The following is a 25,033-nucleotide window of genomic DNA, read 5'->3' as shown; positions in this document are numbered from 1 at the left end:
TCCTTTTTGTATTTTTCAGTGTCTCCCCGTCGCCGTCGTCGCTCTGTGCGTCGTTACTGTCTCCAGCATGTCCTACAACAACAACTTTGGCTCTGTCGGACAGGTCGGCCACGTTGCCTCGGGTCTCAACGACTACGGCAAGGGGCAATATGGAGGCGCAGAGGGTCTTCGTCGTTACGGAAGCAAAAACAGCGCTGCCAATGCCTACAACAAAGCCGCCAACAACTACGCCGCCCACGGTAACAACTACCACAAGGCTGCTGATCAGGCTAGAGCAAAGGGGGACACCGCCTCCAACTACTACGGCCACAAGAACGCTGCTCACGCTGACAAAGCCTCCGGTGCTGCCGCTCAGGCCAACAAAGCCAACTACCACGATGCTGCCGCCGCAAACTACGCCAGGAAGGACGACGCCTCCAAAGCTGCTGCCAACAACGACTACGCCAACAAAAACTACTACCGAAAGGGGAACGTATTCAACACCGGAGTCCACTACGGCTTCGACAAGAAGTACAACAAGAACGCCGATGAGGACGGTGACTACGAAATTCTTGATGACAGCAGTGCCCACAACCTCGACGAATACCGTGATAAGAACAAGGCTTACAGCACCGCCAACAGTGACCACGCCGCCAACAAATATGCTGCTGATCGCTCCCGTGCTCTGAAAGACAGCAAGTACGGTAAAGACGCTTACAAGGCACAATACGGTAACGGCAAATACGGCTCTGCTGCTAGTCAAGCAGCCAAGAACGGTGCTGCCAACCACGGTTATGACGGTAAACTGAACGAGGCAGCCGGAAGCAACAAGTACTACACCGACGCCCACGATGCTGCCATCAACAAACATGATGAGTTCACCGGCAAGAACGCCTACTACGATAGAAAGAACGCCGCTAATGCCGCTGCAAAGGCTGCCCACAACGTTGCCGGATATGGAGGACTCGCTCATGGTGGCTACGGTGTCGGTGGTGTCGCTGGTTCTCTGGGTGTATCTGGAGTAGGATACGGAAAGGGCTACGGTAAGCAGTACGGTCAGGGATACAGCAATGGCTATCTCGGACATGACGCACACAACAACAAATACTACGATGCTGGCGCCCACGGTAAACACGCTGACCACTATGACGGTGCATCCAATGCCGCTCTCGCCAAAACCGGAGGATACGGATCCAAACTGGGTGAATCCAGCCGAAACAAGGCCGACGCCGCCTATAAGAGAAACGGCTACAACAACGCCCAAGCCAACGACTACTACAAGTCTGGAGCTGCTGCCAACAACAACAACGCCTACAGAGTCAACAAGGACGGTGCTGCTGCCAACAACCACGGCTTCAGTCACGCCGGTGCCGACGCTGCCAGTCTCTATGACAACAAAGCCGCTGCTCACGACAATGCCAACTCTGCTTACGCCAAGGACAACTTCAGACGTAAGTACAACGAGGGTGCCAAGAAACACCATCTGGTCAAGAAGTTCCACCACCATTCTAAAGCCGACGGCAATAACTACGAGCGTCTCAACTACGACAAGAAGGACTACAAGGACAACTTCGGCCAGAACGCCAATGCTGCTCATGCCAACGCAAAGAAATACACTCAAAAACTGTACAAGAACGCCGCCAATGCTGCCGCCTCTAACAATGATAAGTATGCTGCCAACCACGCCAACAAAGCCTCCAACTACTACGATGCTGCTAATGCTGCCAACGGCAACGCCGCTAAGAAATCCAACTACTACAACAAAAACGCCGCTGCCTCTGCTGGTGCTGCCAACGCTGCTGCCAAGTCTTATTATGGCAACCACAACAACGCTGCTGCTACTAATGCCAAGAGTCTCAACGACTACTCACACAACCAGTACGGTAACAACGGCCACGCCTTCAACGCCGCCCACGGTGGTGCTGCTCACCATGCCGGTGCCGCCCACCACGACGCTCCCAGCTACGGTTACGGCGTCGGACACGGAATTGGAGGAGCTGGACATGGAGTTGTCGGCCTTGGTCACGGTGTTGGAAGCTTCGGTAACGGTAATGGCGTCGGCGTCGGTAGAGGAGTTGTCGGCCTTGGTCACGGTGTTGGTGGATACGGTAATGGGATCGGCGTCGGTAGAGGAGTTGTCGGCTTTGGTCACGGTGTTGGTGGATACGGTAATGGAGTCGGACACGGAATAGGAGGAGCTGGACATGGAGTTGTCGGTCTTGGTCACGGTGTTGGTGGATACGGTAATGGCGTCGGCGTCGGTAGTGGAGTTGTCGGCCTTGGAAACAGTGTTGGTGGATACGGCAATGGGGTTGGACACGGAATTGGAGGAGCTGGACATGGAGTTGCCGGCCTTGGACATGGCGTTGGTGGATTCGGTAACGGAGGTGTCGGCCTTGGGAGAGGCTTTGGTGTTGGTCAAGGTTACGGAGGTTACAACAAGTACCCATACTACGGGTAAACGGTCACATGTGGTTGACTTTATTGAACACCATCCTCACCTCACAAATCATGTGGCCAGTGTGCTTGATATGAATGAAGAAGTTTGAATGCTTTTTTACCTCACGTTTTATGTGTGTGTACCGTGTGTTTAATTGTTTTTTGTAACCAGCAAGGTACTACCACCAGATCTGATCAGAAAAAAACAACCCATTAGATTTTCAAAAAAAATTTACATTATATTGATATGAATAAGGGTCATTCGGAACCTGTTAAGTTTTTTTCTATACTAATTGCCGAAATGTCTATAGCGAAATAATTGTTCAAACAAGGCGGTATTTCAAACACATTTCAGAAGACGTAAGCCATTTCCATATATACATGTACGATGCCTTTCGAATAGGTTGTTTTGTTACTTTGTACTTTGTACCTCGTTTTTCTGTTGTATTGTGATTTATGTCTTACTTTTACCCAATCGTAAGAATAAATGTTGTCTGATAAATATGCTCTTCGTGTATTATATACAAATCATGAGAAACGGAGATACAATGCCGTGACTGAATGGAGTCTTACACCGCTGTCAGCACATGTCAGGGTGCTCTCAATCAGTTCCTGACCACCTTCGTGGTCTAGTGGTAGAGCGTCCGCCCGGAGAGCGGAAAGTCCGGGGTTCGATACCCGGCCTCGTCATTCCAAAAGTCGTTAAAAGATGGTACTTGTTGTTACCCTGTCTGGCGCTCAGCATTATGGGGCTAAAACATGGACTGGTCGGCTCGGAGTCAGTATACTGTGTCTGAGTGGGGTATTCAAGTTAAACTGCGGCATGTCATCTCAGTAGGCTGGCACTAAAAATCGGTACAAGTCCGGATAGTACAAGCCGACACACACACATGCATGCACGTCGCAATATAAGTACAACAATCTTGGATGCGATGTTAAACCCCATTTCACCGCACCTCACCTCAATCAGTCCCTGAACAGACATCCGTTAAGAAGTTTGCGTGCGACACATTGTGTAAGCCAGGATATACCTCAGCATGTTCTTAAGTGAATTCGAACATCCTGTCCGGGCCATTTTGGCCACCTGGTTCCCTTTGAGATCGTCTTTTGCGCCTAACGGGGTATTAGGAACTCGCTCTGTCTCTCCATTTATCACGGGATCAGAAACTAGTGTTTGTCACAAAGACAAGGGACTACATGTTACTGCTCATCTGTTAGATCAGAGCAAAATTATTATTTCGGATTCTCCTTATTGTCGTTTCTGATCAGGAACAGACTACTTCATTGCAATTATAAGTCTGCCAAATACATATGTATCCCTAGGATCAACTCTGCTAAAGGGGGACACGGGTGGCCCAGTCGTCTAAGGCGCCGCGATTCGCTGTGCAGAGTTGCGTCCCTTGGGCACGCCGTAAACCTATGATTGTTGGTTCGAATCCCGGTTCGCCCCGATTATGTTTCTAGGTTTGTCAGCACCATACTGGTGTCAGCTCATGGGTTTCACCGAAGTGGTAAATGTCTCAGACCTGCATCACTTCGGGCTTTCCTCCCACATTAAGCTGACACGCCGTGATATAACTGGAATACTGTTAAAAGCGGCGTTAAGCCCAACTCACACTCACTCACTCTGCTAAAGACAATTAATATGTGACAATTATTCACTTTGATTTGAACACCCGGTGTCTAATCGACTAGGTGCAAGGATCCTATGCCATCAATCGCACGTGACACGTGTTCCCTGAGCCAGTCGTGCATACACTTTATTCCTTGGACCAATTCTGGTATGTTTGTCAATCATCGAAATATCACTAGTCATCAGAGTGGGTGAGTGAGTATGGTTTGACGCCCTTTTATCAATATTCAAGCAATATCACGGCGGGGAACAGCAGAAATGGGCTTCACACATTGTACCCATGTCGGTAATCGAACCCGGGTCTTTGGCGTGACGACCGAACGCTTTAACCGCAAGGCTCCGGGCCCACTAGGTCATCAGACCTATTGTGAGCTAACATGGTCCTAGTCTAGGAATAATACCTGTTCCTTTCATTCACTTTTTGCCAAATTATTCAAAACGCTAACAGGTCACGTAAATGTGCACACTAGCACACTTAACAAAATACATGTGTATACAGATGTTAGTTGCAGTTGTTAGAGGCAGAAGATCACAGCCTTAACACCACCGAAACACAACATCTTCGTGATCTAAATGTTTAGATTTTATACGTTTAATTACTAAAATCTTTAGAAATTAAACATGCTAAGAGTTTAAACACGTTCAGAATTTACATGTTGACAAAAAAATGCTTATCATTTTGTATTATTCTAATAATCTAAACGTGTTTAGAATTTAAACACGTTTTAATAAAGTGCATATGAGTGGACATTAAGTCAAATATTGATAAGAAGTATGCCATACAGTAAACTGCGTTTATAACGAACATGCTTAAAACATCGGACATAACGAACCTTTTTGGGGTCTCGTCCATTTGCTGAATATATGCATATAACGAACTACGGTTATAACGAACTAAATTTAGAGGTCCCTTTGTGTTCTTTATAACCGTACTTTATTGAAATTAGATGTGCAAATCAGATTCACAGGCACTTGTATAACGCATGTACCACCAGCACAGGAAATTGGTACAACATTAACATAAATATGTACATATACACTGAGCTAACTTAATGGTCTCTAGGAAAATTGACATTTGTAGCAGAGGTGGTAGGGTGACGAACTACAAATCAAGAGGTTGAAGGTTATTATGCCGAGTTTTTAAAATTGTTGTATTTATAAATATGTTTTTGCTGTATGACTAAACGTATTTCTGTCTCACAAGAAACGGAAGCTGACAATGAAAGTATATCTGAGTAATATATATGACAGACCCATAACTTGTTTTCAGTTACCCCATACATATATCTCCATAAAACGCTAAAACACATACAGAAAGCAAGTCTTTTCCAACTATGAATTTCAAGACGGGGACAGAGGTATTTCCCACTTTTAGACCCTAAACATGTTCATATCCTTGAAAATGTTTGGACCTAAAAAAGTTTGTTCAGGTTTTGTTTTTACAGAATGGTTTAGAAAAAATAGAAATGAAGACAGAAAAAAAGTTGAAACAACATTGCCAAGTGTACATTTAGTGAAGTAAATAAAAAGATCCAGGGTATGAGAGGTAGCAACGCCTGCCAACTTTCTTTTAATTACATTTCTTTTTTAAATCGACAGAGCGATGCAGCATGTGTTAGATCAAAAATGACTCTTTTTCTTATCCACATTATTCAAGATACGAGGCCTATTAAACAATCCGGTATGATTGAAGGGGTGGACATGCTTCTTATTGTACTGATTATAAGTCCATGGTAAATGTACAAAAAATGTTTCTCAGCATCATAGATAGCATACAAATATTTCAGCGCGATCAGTTACTTGTGGATTTTTCCGCGGTGAGAATCATACTTCTAGAAATGAAAATATTGTCCGGATTTTAACGTTTGTGGTCAGAGTTATCTTTCCTTTCATATACAATTCCGCCATTGTGTTTTTACGAGTCTTAATTAGTTTTCTGCCTACTGGGATATAATGAGGGAAAATGAGACTAGTAACCTGTCTTTGCAAATTGACCCATGATGAAAATATCTTATGCCCACTGACTATTTTTGTGTAAATATATTGCGTTATGGTTACACTATATCAAGCGATCAAAAGTTTATTCTGCATCGTCCTGTTCAGTACCTGCTCAGTCTGTTCATGTTTGATACAATATTTCATAAAAGCTTATAATAAACATACATTCAGGCCGGCGGGCGATAGTAATATTTCAATATACCAATAAATTAATCTGATCTTTGAGTCAGTCTATATGTAGTTATTCATTTTCAATGAGTATAGATACATGTATGTCATATAGGTTATACTATTGTCTTCAGTGTAGGCATTGTCCTCAAGGGATTTAGTTTTGGGATAAATAGTAAAGATGCCTTATTATTAAAATCATTTATACAAGAATGGTAACCATGATATCATAGTTTACAAAAAGATTATACCATCTTGTTAAAAATAGAAACATTTAAGATTTAATAGAACCATTTAAGTAGAAGCAGTTGATGTACAGTGAGCGTGTGAGTTGGGTTTAACGCTGGTTTGAACAGTATTCCAGTTATATCACGGCATATCAGCTTAATATGGGAAGAAGGCCCGAAGTGATGCGGGTCTCAAACGTTTACCACTTTAGTGAAACCCACGGTGCTGTTTAAAAAGAAACAGCCGGGACGAACCGGGATTCGAACCCACAATCATAGGGTTCCAGCCTATCCAAGGGACGCAACTCTGCTTAATATGGGAAGAAAGCCTGAAGTGATGCAGGTCTCAGACGTTTACCACTTTAGTGAAACTCACGGTGCTGAGAAAAAGTAAACAGTCGGGACGAACCGGGATTCGAACCCACAATCATAGGGTTCCAGCCTATCCAAGGGACGCAACTCTGCTTAATATGGGAAAAAAGTCCGAAGTGATGCATGTCTCAGATGTTTACTACTTTGGTGAAACTCATGGTGCTCACTCACCTAGAAACATTCGGGGCGAACCGGGATTCGAACCCACAATCATAGGATTCCAGCCTAACCTAGGGACGAAACTCTGCACAGAGAAATGCGGCGACTTAGACAAATGAGCCACCCGTGCCTCCGATGATGTATAACATACATAGTCAGCATAATATTACTGAACACAAGGGCAAAAACAGATACTAATACATAAGTATATGGCATACATGAAGCACCGAAGAAAATAATTATACCTGCAGTAATCCTATCATAACTATCATCAATATTTTCATATCTGTAAACATGGTAAAGGCTTAAAGTTACTCAGAAGCAAAAATAACTACAAGGTAATACTAGACGAAATAACGAATGCCGGGAAACACATCCTTCCAGATGAAGACTATGAGAAACATCTATACACAAATGGTCAGGGGGCCGTTGCATAAAGCACTTACGATGCATCGCAAGCCTTCGACGTGGCTTTCTTTTTGATGTGTGGTATCTGCAACGGTCGCATCCTAACTTAGATTAGGGCTGCTAGGTATTCCAAAACAACATCGCAGACGCCAATTCCCGCGTTGTTTATTCAATAAATATAAGCTACAAAACCAGTTCCATATTCATAAGAAATCTCTGAAACCATGTATGACAATATCATGAGCATGTGTCACATAGTGATGATACCCGGTTTTTCAGATATTTCACGTAAATGTGAGTACTCCAGTGTGGGTGTTCTCTGAGTGCTGGCTAAGCGACAGTACGATTCAATATTTGGATATTTAAGATATTTTCAAATGAAAATCAAACATACAATATAATCAACTGAGAGGTATCATTTCATATGATCCAATGTGAGCTTTAACGATGTTTATGTTAACGTAATACATAATTTTTTAATGAGAACTAAGAAACAGATGGCCATTGTTACGTGTCGATTCCAAAATTGAAGTGAGTGAGTGAGTGAGTGAGTTTTGGTTTAACGCCGCTTTTAACAGTATTCCAGTCACATTACGGCGTGTCAGCTTAATGTGGGAGGAAAGCGTTTACCACTTCGGTGAAACCCACGAGCACGGGTATGGTGCTGACAAACCTAGAAACATAATCGGGGCGGACCGGGATTCGAACCCAGAATCATAGGTTTCTGGCGTGCCAAAGGGACGCAACTCTGCATAGCGAATCGCGGCGCCTTAGACGACTGGGCCTCCCGTATCCCCCCCAAAATTGAAGCAATATGTTAACCCAGAAATATGTGAATTTAGTGTAAAACCAACAGACAAGAAACATACGCTATGTATACATTGGTACATACAATTGTATTTCAAATGTAATTAGGTTTACAAATAAATAATACTGTGAGAGCAGTGGAAATTACAATGGCAAGAATAATAATCACCTCGACGCAACAGTGGTCAAGCTTCCCAGATAGGCCAAGTCTAGGAATCCAGGGTGAAATGTGATCTTCACACAAAAGCTGATCTTGATGTAATATGTGAGATGAAATGTGAGGTAAGACAGGGATGCGCCCACTCCACTTATACAGTTTTACCAGCTTTCAGCACTTGTTTCAGTGTCACCTCAACATCACAGAATACTCCACATGTTTCTAAAATGCTTAACAACCCCCCCATGCTATTCCTGAAGTTTACAGATATTTCCAGCATTAAAATATAACTAACTTACCATTACTTACATTAAGTTGTACTACATTCCTGACAACTAGTCATTGTCCATATAAAATCAAATGAATTTCTACTGAATCTCATCAGAAACACAGTAACTGTTACAATCATTGTTTAACAAATACATACACAGTAACTGTTACAATCATTGTTTAACAAATACATACACTGCAATATAGCGCCATATATATCAGTACCCGGCCAGCACAGCGTTGTGGATAAGTTGTGGGGATGTTACGTTGTGTCATAACTTTCAGTAACGTCATGACAACGTTGCATTACAACAACGAGTGTCATATACTAGTACATGGTGGTTTGAAGACATGTTCTTTAACATGAACAAGTTGCTCAAACGCAAAGTGCTTCGCGGAACAAATGACGACAAGATACGTGCTGTCCATGCCGAGCAAACCAGACCAATCTCACATTTTAGCTTTGAAATCCAGTCCGGGGTATGAAATTATACTTTTCAAACCTAAAACATATCTATAAATGAAAAAAAGAGAGAAAATAATTGGGATATTCGAAAAAGAGGTCAGCGACATGTTGCCTCTATCCTTAAAGGACAGAATGAGTGGGTATTGTTTTACGCCGCTTTTAGCAACATTCCAGCAATATCACCGCGGAGGACACCAGAAATGGGCTTCACAAATTGTACCAAGCGCGACCCCCTACTTAACGTCTTCGTGGCACGTGAAGATCCGGGGTAGAATAGGTCTTCAGCAACCCATGCTTGCCGTAAAAGGCGACTATGCTTGTGGTAAGAGGAAACTAAGGGATCGGGTGGTCAAGCTCGCTAACCTGGTTGAAGCATGTCATCGATCCCAATTGCGCGGATCAATGCTCATGATGTCAATCATTGGAATGTCTGGTCCAGACTCGATTATTTACAAACCGCCGTCATATAGCTGGAATATTGCTGAGTGTGGCGTTAAACGACAAATAAACAAACAAACAAACTTACAAATTTTGCACTATACAGTGACATCTCTGATAGATCTCTTCTTACAGATGCATCTTTTCGTACATATGTAGATGCACATTCCCGACTTACTTCACACCCTCCATACAAAGAATTATCGTTATATCTGTCTGACAGTAAGAAAACCGTCATCACTTACATCATACGCTTGGTATAATATCAAACTGTTCAGAAATACGCGTCACAATATTTGCACCGGCTGGCTGATGTGCGTGATCTGACCTTAATGGCTCAACTTTTCATTGAGTCATTCAATACGTTTAACTAAATAAACGTTATTTAGATGGATGCACTCGTGACACTAATTCTATATGAAACGGGAAGTGTATTTATCTTTCTATAAATATCACAATGCCGTATTATCTAAAGCTCAGTTGATATATAAATTTGCATATATTAAAGGTTTTATATGCGAGATCTCTTCAACAAAAGACACACAACCTGCATGGTTCGTTTGACAAACGTCTAATTCGCTGCATATATAGAGGGTATTAAATTTCAGATTGTTAGAAATTCTAACTGAAAATCTCCTCTTTAAAAGTCAGTGTGATGGAATCTACAATACTACTGACCGGCCTGATGTGAAAGGCCGTTCACCGAACCATGGTATAGGCGAGATTGTAACATCAGAGGAAAGAGGCCTCAGGCTAAAATCTTTATTCATCAAACAAAACATCACTGAAACTGAGATTGATAGACACATTAAACAAAGACTAAGAAAATGCATTAGCATTCTCACATTCTAATTACAGAGTATGTTGTCACCATTAACATACATTAAGTCCTTTTAGAACGTTGAATTATTTCAAAACGCTAAATAATCTGAAAACATCGTCTCTTACGTTTCACCTTTAGAAACCAGTAAATGTATTATTCATTGTTGTTTTTTGTGATGAAATAGAACCAGTCACATACACTCTTGAAAAAAAAAATACAAATAACGGTACATACAGTTTACATGTGTGTAGTTTATTACATGATTTTAAACAAATAAAGTTACAGAAAATAGTGCCTTTTCTGTGATTAAGATGTGCCAGTAAGCTGCTGGATAAAAGAAAGCATACACCCATTTTCGGTGGTGATGTACAGTAAACTACGGTTATAACGAACTCAAAGGGAACACTTATTTTAGTCCGTTATAACCGTAGTTCGTTATAAGCATATATACAACAAATGGCTGGGACTAAAAAGTAAGTTCGTTATATCAGTCAGTTCCTTATAAGCGTGTTCGTTATAACCGTAGTTTACTGTATTTGATACGTGTTATGGACCTTAAGTTTGCAGTGTTTCGGCGATTTTTTCAGCCTAGTAACATTTTCATTGCGTTTGTAATTTTTGGGTCAAATACAACTTTGAAGTGTATACTTTATTTTGCTCGTCAGTTAATAATATAAGTTTATATAATTTGATATTTTGCTAAAACATTTGATCAGATCTGAAGTTAGGATTAAGGAGCATGCAGATGATGAAATAGATTTAAGAGTCATAACATCAATAAATAAAGGCTCTTGTTCATCCGATGGTTAAACCTATCCCGAGTGAGTGAGTGAGTTTGGTTTAACGCTGCTTTACATACTTTTAGTATTTCATTTATATTACTGTTTATCAGCTTCATGCGCGAACACCCTGAATATATTAATTTCTATTTTTTCATATGCTCCCTTTTTTATAGATGAACAGTTGACTTGCCTTAGCATGTGTTTGTGACGGGTGCCACCGGTGGGGCAGGATACGCTCACCTCTTCGCGAAGACCCGGTATAATCTTTATTTGAGAATCATTAACACATGCTCATGATATAGTCGGAATTCTGCAATGAGCTCTGCTTTTAGCAGAGATTTCTTATGATTATGAAAATGGTTTTGTCGCTTTTAATAAAACGTCACCACCCTGATAAAATCCACGAGCACTGGTATGGTGGTGACGCACCTAGAACATAATCAGGGCGAGCCGGGATTCGAACTGACGATCATTGGATTCTTGTACACCTAAGGACGCAACTGTGAACATCTAATTATGGCGCTTTAGACGATAGGGCCACCCGTCTTACCAATATACTGATATATGTGATATACCTGAATGAGGCATAAGGTTTCGAAAAATGGTAAGGAGAAATTAAACAAATCCATATATAATTCCTGAGACAGTGTCTATACATCATGTACTTCCACTTTTCTGTTATAAGATCAGATACGTCATGGTGTCACCCACAAATCGTATAATTATTATTGTCCAATTTAATCGTTGAAAAATAATTGAACCATTTGTTTTCTGTTATATATCTTCGTCCTGAATAAGTTTTATTGTTTCCATATGGAAATGGTATTCTCAGTGGAACTAGCATAGTGTATAGATAACGCTTGACAGTTTTCAACTTTCTGGCACTGGAATACCATTGTTTGTAATTAAATCATACATGTCTTCACATTTCATTTAAATCACTGGAATTAAAATCTCACTAACATAAAGCAAAACTGATACATATATACTGGAAAATTAATGAAATATTTTCGTTTGTTCGTCATCGTTTACTGATTAAGATACGGAAATGTGAACAGAATAAAGATTATGTACACAATGCTGTAATAATGATTGAAGATGGACTATTAAAATCATATATCCTTTTGTCCAATATTTTACTACTGACAGAAAAATGTTCATATCACAACATTTCTATAATTTTAGAACGTTTTAAAAGTTTTGTTTTAATAAGAGTAGCATCTTTCATAGGAAACTCTTAATACAGACATTTTCAACTTGAATCCAGACATCCTATAATATATTCACTTCTTTTGTGCTTCACAATCACATGCCGACGTTCTCGACCTGACAGAACTAAAGTTGTGTTAAGTTCTGTCCCCGCTAACTCCCTCCCCTGCTGGGTGTGAGGTAATGCTATTATCTGACTCAACCCCTTTCATGGAAGCTGATTTCATGACGGGGCAGCCATTGTCTCTTTAAAGACACGGTGATGGCGTGACCCCTCGTTAAGCTACAGTTAAACTTTACGACGTTGACTACGGAGGGATATAAGCCTGGCGACACAGAGCCAAGGCACAACACCATCTCCGTCAACATGAAGGTAAGAGTGAACCGACTTCCATCACTTGTCTCTATTTCCTCTCTTCATTTCAGCTTCAGCTTCATTTCAGCTGTCTGATCCGTATTAGAATTCGTCTTCAGCAACCCACGCTTGCCGTAAAAGGCGACTGTGCTGTCGTAAAAGGTTACTAACGCGATCGGGTGGTCAGGCTCGCTGACTTGGTTAATGCATGTCATCGTATCCCAATTTCGTAGATCGATGCTCATGATGTCAATCACTGGATTGTCTGAGCCAGACTCGTTAAAAAAACAAACAAAACAAATTAGTAGTAGTAGTAGTAGTAGTAGTAGTAGTAGCAGTAGTAGTAGTAGTAGTATAACGTAAGGAGTTGTTCTATCATCTCTCTTTTGTTAAGAATCATTCACCTTGAATTACTTTCTCGTTTCACAGTTTTACCTGATTTCAGTGCACGACAAGGGCGGGTAACTCTAACACACTATCGTGTATCGGCTTTTATTTTTAATGACTCGACTCTGTTCATCTTGAATGTCAGAACGATTTTGTTCAACTTCTCTATAGATCTCACGGGTTTTTATCAATTTTACCATTATTCAAGGCTTGTTTAGGTCGGGGATTCAAGGCTTATTTAGGCCGGGGAAGCCAATAAGGGGACTTGAATTCATCTTTTCATGACAATACCTCCTCTACCCCACCACCCTTCACAATTGAAATGATGATTTTGTATTGGTGCTTATGAACATTTCAAACGTTGACTGTGCTTCAACGTTAACATCGCCAGTTCGGCAATTACTAAAATAGTGTGTGTTTTTCAGTGTCTCCCCGTCGCCGTCGTCGCTTTGTGCGTCGTTGTCGTCTCCAGCATGTCCTACAACAACAATTTTGGATCTGTCGGACAGGTCGGCCACGTTGCCTCGGGTCTCAACGACTACGGCAAAGGACAATATGGAGGCGCAGAGGGTCTTCGTCGTTACGGCAGCCACAACAGCGCTGCCAATGGCTACAACAAGGCCGCCAACAACTACGCCGCTCACGGTAACAACTACCACAAGGCTGCTGATCAGGCCAGCGCCAAGGGAGACACCGCCTCCAACTACTACGGCCACAAGAACGCTGCTCACGCCGACAAAGCTTCCGGTGCTGCCGCTCAGGCCAACAAAGCCAACTACCACGATGCTGCCGCCACAAAGTACGCCAGGAAGGACGACGCCTCCAAAGCTGCTGCCAACAACGACTACGCCAACAACAACTACTACCGAAAGGGGAACGTCTACAACACCGGAGTCCACTACGGCTTCGACAAGAAGTACAACAAGAACGCCGATGAGGGCGGGGACTACGAAATTCTTGATGACAGCAGTGCCCACAACCTCGACGAATACCGTGATAAGAACAAGGCTTACAGCACCGCCAACCGTGACCACGCCACCAACAAGTATGCTGCTGATCGATCCCATGCTCTGAAAGACAGCAAGTACGGTAAAGACGCTAACAAGTCACAATACGGTAACGGTAAATACGGCTCTGCTGCTAGTCACGCTGCCAAAAACGGTGCTGCCAACCACGGCTATGCCAGTAAACTGAATGAAGCTGCTGGAAGTAACAAATACGACGACAACGCTCACAATGCCGCCATCAACAAATATGACGATTTCACCGGCAAGAACGCCTACTACGACAGAAGGAACGCTGCTAATGCCGCTGCACAGGCTGCCCACAACGTTGCCGGATATGGAGGTCTCGCTCATGGTGGCCACGGTGTCGCTGGCTCTCAAGGTCTTCTTGGCAAGGGAATAGGATACGGCAAGGGCTACGGTAAGCAGTACGGTCAGGGATACAACAATGGTTACCTCGGACATGACGCACAAAACAACAAATACTACGATGCCGGCGCCAAGGGTCAACACGCAAACCACTATGATGGTGCATCCAATGCCGCTCTCGCCAAAACCGGAGGATACGGATCCAAACTGGCTGACTCTGGCAAAAGCAAGGCCGGTGCCGCCTATAAGAGAAACGGCTACAACAACGCTCAAGCCAACGACTACTACAAGTCTGGAGCTGCTGCTGCCAACAACAACGCCTACAGAGTCAACAAGGACGGTGCCGCTGCCAACAACCACGGCTTCAGTCACGCCGGTGCCGACGCTGCCAGTCTCTATGACAACAAAGCCGCTGCTCACGACAATGCCAACTCTGCTTACGCCAAGGACAACTTCAGACGTAAGTACAACGATGCTGCCAAGAAACACCATCTGGTCAAGAAGTTCCACCACCATTCTAACGCCGGTGGCAACAACTACGAGCGTCTCAACTACGACAAGAAGGACTACCAGGACAACTTCGGACAGAACGCCAATGCCGCTCATGCCAACGCCAAGAAATACACTCAAAATCTGTACAAGAACGCCGCCAATGCTGCCGCCTCTAACAATGATAAGTATGCTGCCGACCACGCTGACAAAGCCTCCAACTACTACGATGCTGCCAATGCCGCCAACGGCAACGCTGCTAAGAAATCCAACTACTACAACAAAAACGCCGCTGCTTCTACTGGTGCTGCCAACGCTGCTGCCAAATCGAATTATGGTAACTACAACAACGCTGCTGCTGCCAACTCCAAGAGTCTCAACAACTACGCCCACAACCAGTACGGTAACAACGGCCACGCCTACAACGCCGCCCACGGTGGTGCTGCTCACCATGCCGGTGCCGCCCACCACGACGCTCCCAGCCATGGTTACGGCGTCGGACACGGAATTGGAGGAGCCGGACAAGGAGTTGTCGGCCTTGGTCACGGTGTTGGTGGATACGGAAATGGGATCGGCGTCGGTAAAGGAGTTGTTGGTCTTGGAAACGGTGTTGGTGGATACGGTAATGGAGTCGGACACGGAATTGGAGGAGCTGGACATGGAGTTGTCGGCCTTGGTCACGGTGTTGGTGGATACGGTAATGGGATCGGCGTCGGTAAAGGAGTTGTCGGCCTTGGAAAAGGCGTTGGTAGCTTCGGTAATACTGCTGGCGTTATAAAGGGAGTTTCTAACCTAGGAAATGGATTTGGTGTTGTGGGAGGGTTCGGAGTTAACACCGGTATGGGACACTATCCCTACTACTAGAGGCATATAGCCAGTGTGAATGGTTGAAGTTTGAATGATTTTTACCTGATTTATTATGTGTTGTGTGTTCCGTGTCTTATACGTATAATGTGTTTTACGAGCACAATTGAAACCTTGTCAAGTGGGTATTTGTAATGTACGTCAAAGTACGGTTACACGCCCTCTATCTACTTCATGAAATAAAAGGCGTAATTTGAGTATAACAAAATGCATAATTGATAACGGGGTGGTTGGGTAGCCTAGTGGTTAAAGCATTCGCTAGTCACGCCGAAGACCCAGGTTCGATTCCCCACATGGGTACAATATGTGAAGCCCATTTCTGTTGTCCCAAGCCGTGATATTGCTGGAAAACGCATACTCACTCATATTAATAACGATTAAAAAAGATATAATTAAGAGTCACTAAGCTGCTTTTGTATTTAAATTCACGAAATAATATGATGTCTACATTCCCATGTGTACATTTCCTTTCTACTAGAATACAGTGTTGTCTTGTTTGTTGCATTGTGATTCAGGTCTCACCCTTTTCCAATCGTAAGAATAAATATTGTTTGGAAAACATTTTCTTGTGTATTATTCAATTTCACGGATTTACACTGCCACAGAGGCGGGGGGTGTGCACGAGGGGCCCATACGTCTAAGGCGCCGCGATTCGCTGTGCAGAGTTGCGTCCTTTGGGCATGCCAGGAACCTATGATTGTGGGTTCCAATCCCGGTTCGCCCCAAATATGTTTCAAGGTTTGTCAGCACCATACCCGTGCCCTAGGGTTTCACCGAAGTGGTAAACGTCAAAGACCTGCATCACTTCCGTCTTTCCTCCTACATTAAGCTGACACGCCGTGATATAACTGGAATAATGTTAAAAGCGGCGTAAAACCCAACTCACTCACTCACTCACTAACTACACTGCCACAATAAAAAAGAAAGATAATCCCTTACATAGACTGTCACTTTATTTAGTGAAGTTGAAGGGATCGGTGTCGTGTTGAGTCTGCCGTAAAGTATCGCTGGCACCCGTTCCACAAGGCGATATTTCCGCTACGACGATCGTAAGCCTGAAGTATTGGAGTTAGGAATACCATAGCGCTTTATGGAACGTGACCCAGGTGCCAAGTTTTACAGTCAGTGAATGGGCGGAGCTTAGTCTGATACATCAATAAATCATGGCTATCAAACTTTAATCAGGGGCGGTTCGGTAGCCGAGTGCTTAAAGCGTTCGCTCGTCACGCCGACGACACGGGTTCGATTCCCGACATGGGTACAATGTGTGAAGTCCATTTCTGGTGTCCCCCGCCGTGATATTGCTGGAATATTGCTAGCGGCGTAAAACCAAACTTACTCACTCACTTTAATCAGTTTCTGTGTGCTAGTCCTTCAATATGACTGCGGAATATCTCGATATAAATAAGTCAAATCCAGTATAGATGAGATGAATATGCAAGAGTATACCAAGCTGAATGCCATATACATGTATGAAATAAGCATGAGAATTATTTTATATAAATAAGAAAAAAATATTAATATCATAGATTACATGTATATGTTAGTCTCCATGTAAGCAGTCAGCATACAATGATATGTGTGTTGTCTAATGGCACAAACAGATACAAGGTTACCATTGAGTACGTCATGATCGTTGGGACATTGACTACGGGAAAGATGTCAAGCTCATCTTATGGTAACAAGAAGTAATTAACGTCGACATTCGAGATTTTTAAAACATTGGTAGACGTCATTTTTCTAATAATCCGGGCGAAAGTAGAAGATGGATCCAATATAAGTCGATACTGCCCTACTTAGGTAGATGCCATATGCGGAAAAAAGACAAAATCTTTTGTCGATTCACTTATTGGAAATATGTTTAGGCCACGATAAATTATTTAATAAGATTAATCTTGCATCCTCACCGGCTCTCAACCGAAGACACCGCTCACATCATGTCCACAAATGTTTTCTTCTAGAATCATTACGTCCCTTGAGCATGCCAGGAACCGATAATTGTGGGTTCGAATCCCGGTTCGCCCCGATCATGTTTCTAGGTTTGCCAGAACCATACCCGTGCCCTAGGGTTTCACCGAAAAGGTAAACGTCTGAGACCTGCATCACTTCAAGCTTTCCTCCCACATTAAGCTGACACGCCGTGAGATTACTGGAATACCGCTCAAGCGGCTTTAAACCCAACTCACTCACGTACTTCTGTACTGTAAATGGGTGAAAATCTAATCATTTATTTATTGTGGCCGTAGGTGTTGAACCGTACTGAGTCTTATCACATGTATTTTTTAATGGCCGGCGTGCAATATTTATGTTTTACATAGTCATATTGCAGGTAGTTTAACAAGTTGACAAATTGATAACGTTTCGATAAGAGCTGCAATTATACGTCACGAGATAAGGTCCGGATTGAAACGAATAATCTGGATAATCAGTCCTAAAAAGGGGCATTTAACGTATAAAAGTAAACTACCGGGCAAAAGAAAGTTTACAACCATGTTTGATGGTGGCTTAAAATGTAAAAATGAAACAAACAAGAAATTCGATGATACATTAATAATATATTTGATACGTTTTGTTAACGTTTGAAATGTTTTGGGAAAATCCATTCATCCATCCATTTCAAGTGTTTACTTTCTGAAAGACAATAGCCATTATCCACACAGGTAGAATGTGAATTTAACAATGTATCAGTTTCATTCTTTAAACATTAAACAAATGTGCACTCTTCAGGATCCTGCATATAATGACATCACCACGCTGTAATTTTTTAAAGATAAAACATCACAAAATGATGATATATCAAGAACCAAACTTGTTTCCGCTGGCAAGTGAGTGAGTGAGTGAGTATGTTTTACTCCGCTCTTAGCAATATTCCAGCAATATGGCGGCGAGGGCAAAAGAGGTGGGGAAACGTGAATTGGGATTTAACGTCAAAATACGTGAAATGGGATTTAACGTCAAATCAATGTTACTTCACTTCTACATCTTTCCAGTATCGCTATTTGACTAGTCCAGAATAGTTTTATAGTGCTAACCCCCGAGATACCATGCCGCAGTTTAACATGGATACCCCATTCACACACACACATTATGCGGTTTCCGACCAGGCTCTACCTTGTTTTCTCACCTTAATGGCGAACGTTAGGCAGGGTAACAGCAAGTGCCATATTTTCGCGTATTTGGTATGAGGCGACCGGGGACCGAACCAAGTACCTTACTCTCTTCAGTCAGACGCTCTATCCAATACCCTGGAAGCGATCAGTGGACATCGTATACTGTACCAAATGTGGGAATCTACTTTGGTCCTAGGTGTCAGTTAACGGCGTTAACCACAAGACCACCCCACCGCTATGTTTCCGGTCTTAGGTTGCAGGACATATTAAGCTCAAAGTCGTTCATGTTGTCTTTCATATTTTGTAAATTTCCGCACAATATCATTTATTTTTTTCACTAAATGACTCGAATTTTTTTCAACGTATTGTTTACTGTTTTGGTTATTAATGCGTTTTTGTGTGCAGGTGTATTTAGGACAAGTGGATTCGCAATAAAAACAGTGAACCATTATTATTATTATTATCATCATCATCATCATCATCATTATTATTATTACTATTATTATTATTATTAAAATATATTATTATAATAGGCCATTTATATTGTGCACATTTCAACACAGGGGCATGCTCAAAGCGCTATCATTACCCCGGTCACTTGATCAGCGTGCACTCAAGAATCATTCTCAGCTCCCTGGGAAAATAGAGGATAGAAAGTTAACAACCACATTGCAATCTCATCCTGTTAGGTGAACAGAGGCACATTTCGAACACAGACGCTTCCCCAAGGAGACGCCAAATGTGTTACACCTGCTTCAGTGTTGGGCAGGACCGAAGCCCTAGAAACTTTCAGGCGCCAAGCTGCCGAAACGCGGTCACCCATCCAAGGACTGGACCGCTGTTGTTTAACTTCACCTGATTTTGTGACCTGTGCGCTGTGCACAGGACCGCGTGCCACCACATATGACAACAGCGTATCCAGTAAAGTTCACATATCTTGCTGCAATTGTATACCACTTCACGTAAGGGTTGGGACTCAGATGTGTGGAACCAAGAAAAGAGTAGATATAGCAATCTGATGCAAACAGCTTTCAAAATGTGGGATGGTACAGACATGTGGGCGACATTTCCAAATTTGTGACCAAATTGATGTGCGATAGTATTCCCTATTTGTCTTGTTCCATATATTCCAATGTTTTTTAAAGGCACACTCTTAACTTGCCCTTGCATGTGTTTGTAACTGGTGACACTATTTGATAATGTTTCATAAAACACGTGCTCATGACATAGTCGGAATTGTACAATGAACTCTACTTTCAGTGGAGATTTTGTATGCTTATGGAAATGTTGATTTTAGTAACATTAATGAAACTTTATACGAACATTTCGAGGCCAGTGCATGATGTTTGTGACAGGTGCCGGCGGTGGGGCAGGATACGCTGATTTTTACGCGAAAGGCTTGGCATCGTCACTATTTGATAATAATTAATAAAAACATGCTCAAGAGATATAGTGGTTTTGTCGTTTTAATATATGTCCATGTATGAATCGTAACTGTGTACTCCAGCATTGTGCAAGGTAAACAGGCATACAACGATTGGTACCATGTCTCAATGACACTTCGCAATCTGAGAACGTGAAGTGCATTTATATTTCGAGGAATGTGTTCTTTTCGTGAAAATGCGATTCTTAGCTATCCGTTAACTCCTCTTAGTCTGAGGAAATGAGTGTGTGAGTATGGTCTATACGCCTTTTTTATCAATAATCCAACTTTAGGACACAAGAAATGGGCTTCAGATATTGTACCCATGTGGGGAATCGAACCTGGACCTTAGGCGTGATGAGTGAATGCTTTAACCACTAGGCTACCCCACCGCCCCCTAAGGTTCGGTTCCCTATCCGTTACAATGAATTGCAAATAGTTCGTGCATCATCCTTCAATTGGCCATCTCTAGTCCCTTTGTTGTATGCTCAAAATATAAATGATTCTTTGACAAATTTACGGACGGGTGAAACCACAATGAAAGACGGTTGTTATATGAAAAGTAAGTAGGTTACTTCTTCTCTATTCCAATGGACTTTGAAGTACCCGGGAAGAAAATCTGTTTTCAAAATCTAACTTTGGGCAGGCGGATCCGTGAATCAATTAAGCACAAAAACGCTTTTCCACATTCGGTTGAACATGTTGACACGATCATACAATCAGCTACGGACGTATTTGAATCTTCAACAGATTGTTACAATTGGTAATTATGGATGTATTGGTTTCCAGTATTCATCCAAACAACTGTTCACAAAAAAATTAAATTTATATATTAACTTGGTTTCTTTGAAAATAGAACAATACATTCATCCTTCTGTTAAGAAAGTATTTATTGGAAATAGTAAAAAAGGACACTTCTACACAAAGAAATGCACAAGGATCTGGAGTTGTCATGAAGTAAGCAGAGTTGGTTTTGTTTGTTAACGTCATGCGATTTAGTCGATTATCAATACATATAAATGGACATCTAGTAAACGGATTGATAAAAAATCAAGACTCTTTTCATGCTATCGTTAAGACATTATTCATCATGACGTTTCTATGGTCAAATACCAGCTGGGAGACCATCAATTTTACATGCCCTAAAAACAATTTTCAAAAGAAATAATTTTCATCATTACAAGAAAACAGCAATTTACTTTGTTGGATCAGTATGCAATCGCTACAAATACATTTTTGAGAAATTAAATCTGCTTATCGACTATAAAAGATAAAAAGAGCACATATTTAAGTTATTTTTACCTCATGACATCCTCAGGTTCAAACACATATCTTGACACACAACGTTGATCATTTACACTTTCAATATCAAAGTCTCTCTCACACAGTAACCCATTTATAACCGTTTACCCGTAGTAGGAGTACTGGTTATAACCTCCAAAGCCTTGACCAACACCAAAGCCTCTACCAAGGCCGACAACTCCTCTACCGACGCCGACGCCGACGCCGACGCCGACGCCGTTACCGTTGCCGAAGCCGCCAACACCGTGACCAAGACCAACAACTCCTTTACCGACGCCGACGCCATTACCGTATCCACCAACACCGTGACCAAGACCGACAACTCCATGTCCAACTCCTCCAATTCCGTGTCCGACGCCGTAACCGTAGCTAGGAGCGTCGTGGTGGGCGGCACCGGCATGGTGAGCAGCACCACCATGAGCGACGTTGTAGGCGTGGCCGTTGTTACCGTACTGGTTGTGTGAGTAGTCGTTGAGACTCTTGGCATTAGTAGCAGCAGCGTTGTTATGGTTGTCATAATAAGACTTGGCAGCAGCGTTGGCAGCACCAGCAGAGGCAGCGGCGTTTTTGTTGTAGTAGTTGGATTTCTTAGCGGCGTTGCCGTTGGCAGCATTAGCAGCATCGTAGTAGTTGGAGCCTTTGTTGGCGTGGTTGGCAGCATATTTGTCGTTGTCATGGGCGGCAGCATTGGCGGCGTTCTGGTAGAGGTTCTGGGTTGATTTCTTGGCGTTGGCATGAGCGGCATTGGTGTTCTGTCCGAAGTTGTCCTTGTAGTCCTTCTTGTCGTAGTTGAGACGCTCGTAGTTGTTGCCGCCGGCGTTGGAATGATGGTGGAACTTCTTGACCAGATGGTGTTTCTTGGCAGCATCGTTGTACTTACGTCTGAAGTTGTCCTTGGCGTAAGCAGAGTTGGCATTGTCGTGAGCAGCGGCTTTGTTGTCATAGAGACTGGCAGCGTCGGCACCGGCGTGACTGAAGCCGTGGTTGTTGGCAGCGGCACCGTCCTTGTTGACTCTGTAGGCGTTGGTGTTGGCAGCAGCAGCTCCAGACTTGTAGTAGTCGTTGGCATGAGCGTTGTTGTAGCCGTTTCTCTTATAGGCAGCGTCGGCCTTGTTTCTGCTAGACTCACCCAGTTTGGATCCGTATCCTCCGGTTTTGGCGAGAGCGGCATTGGCAGCACCGTCATAGTGGTTTGCGTGTTGACCTTGGGCGCCGGCATCGTGGTATTTGTTGTTGTGTGCGTCATGTCCGAGGTAGCCATTGTTGTATCCCTGGCCATACTGCTTACCGTAGCCCTTGCCGTATCCTACTCCAGATACACCCAGAGAACCAGCGACACCACCGACACCGTGGCCACCATGAGCGAGACCTCCATATCCGGCAACGTTGTGGGCAGCCTGTGCAGCGGCATTAGCAGCGTTCCTTCTGTCGTAGTAAGCGTTCCTGCCGGCGAACTCATCATGTTTGTTGATGGCAGCATCGTGAGCGTTGGCGGAGTATTTGTTGCTTCCGGCTGCTTCGTTCAGTTTACTGTCGTAGCCGTGGTTGGCAGCACCGTTCTTGGCAGCGTGACTAGCAGCAGAGCCGTATTTACCGTTACCGTATTGGGCCTTGTAGGCGTCGTTACCGTACTTGCTGTCTTTCAGAGCATGGGATCGATCAGCAGCATATTTTTTGGTGGCGTGATCACTGTTGGCGGTGCTGTAAGCCTTGTTCTTATCTTCATATTCGTCGAGGTTGTGGGCACTGCTGTCATCAAGGATTTCGTAGTCACCGTCCTCATCGGCATTCTTATTGTACTTCTTGTCGAAGCCGTAGTGGACTCCGGTGTTGAAGACGTTCCCCTTTCGGTAGTAGTTGTTGTTGGCGTAGTCGTTGTTGGCAGCAGCTTTGGAGGCGGCGTCCTTTCTTGCGTAGTTTGCGGCGGCAGCATCGTGGTAGTTGGCTTTGTTGGCCTGAGCGGCAGCACCGGAAGCTTTGTCAGCGTGAGCAGCGTTCTTGTGGCCGTAGTAGTTGGAGGCGGTGTCCCCCTTTGCGCTGGCCTGATCAGCAGCCTTGTGGTAGTTGTTACCGTGGGCGGCGTAGTTGTTGGCGGCTTTGTTGTTGGCATTGGCGGCGCTGTTTTTGCTTCCGTAACGACGAAGACCCTCTGCGCCTTCATATTGCCCTTTGCCGTAGTCGTTGAGACCCGAGGCAACGTGGCCGACCTGTCCGACAGAGCCAAAGTTGTTGTTGTAGGACATGCTGGAGACGACAACGACGCACAAAGCGACGACGGCGACGGGGAGACACTGAAAAAACACAGATTGTTTATGTAGTAGTAGTAGTAGTAGTAGTAGTAGTAGTAGTAGTAGTAGTAGTTTAATTTTTTAATTGATATTTTACTCGACCCAACCTCAAAATAACTGTAAACATATGTCTATTGACTGTCTAATGCTTGCTTTTATTTCACAACATTAATTTCGTCAACTTTTTATTTCATAAATGTCCCTTAATTCACTTACATATTGTTATCCTTAACACCTTAAAGCTATATATATATACATACACAAAGTTACGCTTCAGTCGTCACGGACATTGCACTGATGACATAAACGAACTATTTTAATTCTATAACATTATTCCAACATATTTTCCTTTACTTATTACATGTAACTTGATACGGGTTATATTTATCTTTTGCATGAAGAATTGCATTGCTAAATTGTTCAACATTTCGTTAACTGTTTTTCATGTTCATCAAACGCATTTTTGTCAAATTTGTCAGAATTACTTCAATATATCAACTTAAAACAAGCTCATTCGTGTCAAATTATTTTCCGTTTCTAACTTAAACATACAAAGCAAATGCAAAAACTCTTTCGTTTCGTACTTAAAACCACAAATCATACAATCACGCAAAATCCTATTTCGCTTCTTACTTCAAGACAGATGTAAAAGTGTCTTACCTGCATACTGACTGTTGCCTGTCTGTGTCCGTGTCTGATGAAGAGCCGACTGTTCTGCTGTCTCGCTGTATCAACCCTGCTTATAAACCATCGTCTTCATCGCCATAAAATTTAACTGGGTCATAACAAGGGATCACACAGCGACCAGCTCCTTTAATCAATCAGTGGCCGCTCCGTCGTTAAACCAAGACCGTGTGGGGACGGTGGGGGGAGATAGTCGCGTTACCTCACCCACCCCGGGGGTAGGGGACACTTAGAGGGACAGGACATACATATTCATACACATTGGCTTTTAATGACAGATTAGTAATAACCATTAACTGTTTCAATATATATCCGTATATCAGATTCGATTTACGATTCCTACTATAAAAGTTTATTCCACAATTATAGCCTTTTTTTAATCAACCAATATCCACGTACTCCATCAGTTATGGTATTGCAGTA

At 43.0% G+C, this 25,033-nt stretch overlaps 2 protein-coding genes across 2 annotated transcripts in view; one reads left to right on the top strand and one right to left on the bottom strand.

The window, feature by feature from the left end:
- The window catches only part of LOC124149628, an 87,229-nt gene that overhangs the window by 16,661 nt on the left and 45,535 nt on the right, over window positions 1-25,033 (bottom strand). The gene's annotated exons all lie outside the window — the stretch shown is intronic.
- Window positions 24-2,920, top strand: LOC125376137 (fibroin heavy chain-like). Its single transcript, XM_048387925.1, has 2 exons — window positions 24-2,006; window positions 2,268-2,920. The coding sequence occupies exons 1-2, from the start codon at window positions 68-70 to the stop codon at window positions 2,438-2,440; spliced, it is 2,112 nt and encodes a 703-aa protein (XP_048243882.1). The 5' UTR covers window positions 24-67; the 3' UTR covers window positions 2,441-2,920.

The sequence above is a fragment of the Haliotis rufescens genome, unplaced genomic scaffold (genome assembly GCF_023055435.1).
Source record: "Haliotis rufescens isolate VD_foot unplaced genomic scaffold, xgHalRufe1.0.p SCAF_7, whole genome shotgun sequence".
Lineage (NCBI taxonomy): Eukaryota > Metazoa > Mollusca > Gastropoda > Lepetellida > Haliotidae > Haliotis > Haliotis rufescens.
This window is presented reverse-complemented; position numbering and strand designations above follow the sequence as displayed.

Bases quoted from the DNA above. Each gene is read 5' to 3' on its own strand.
- LOC125376137 (XM_048387925.1), top strand. From the start codon at position 68: ATGTCCTACAACAACAACTTTGGCTCTGTCGGACAGGTCGGCCACGTT. The intron at 2,007-2,267 runs GTGTTGGAAGCT...GCCTTGGAAACA, and splicing joins AGTTGTCGGCCTTGGTCACG to GTGTTGGTGGATACGGCAAT.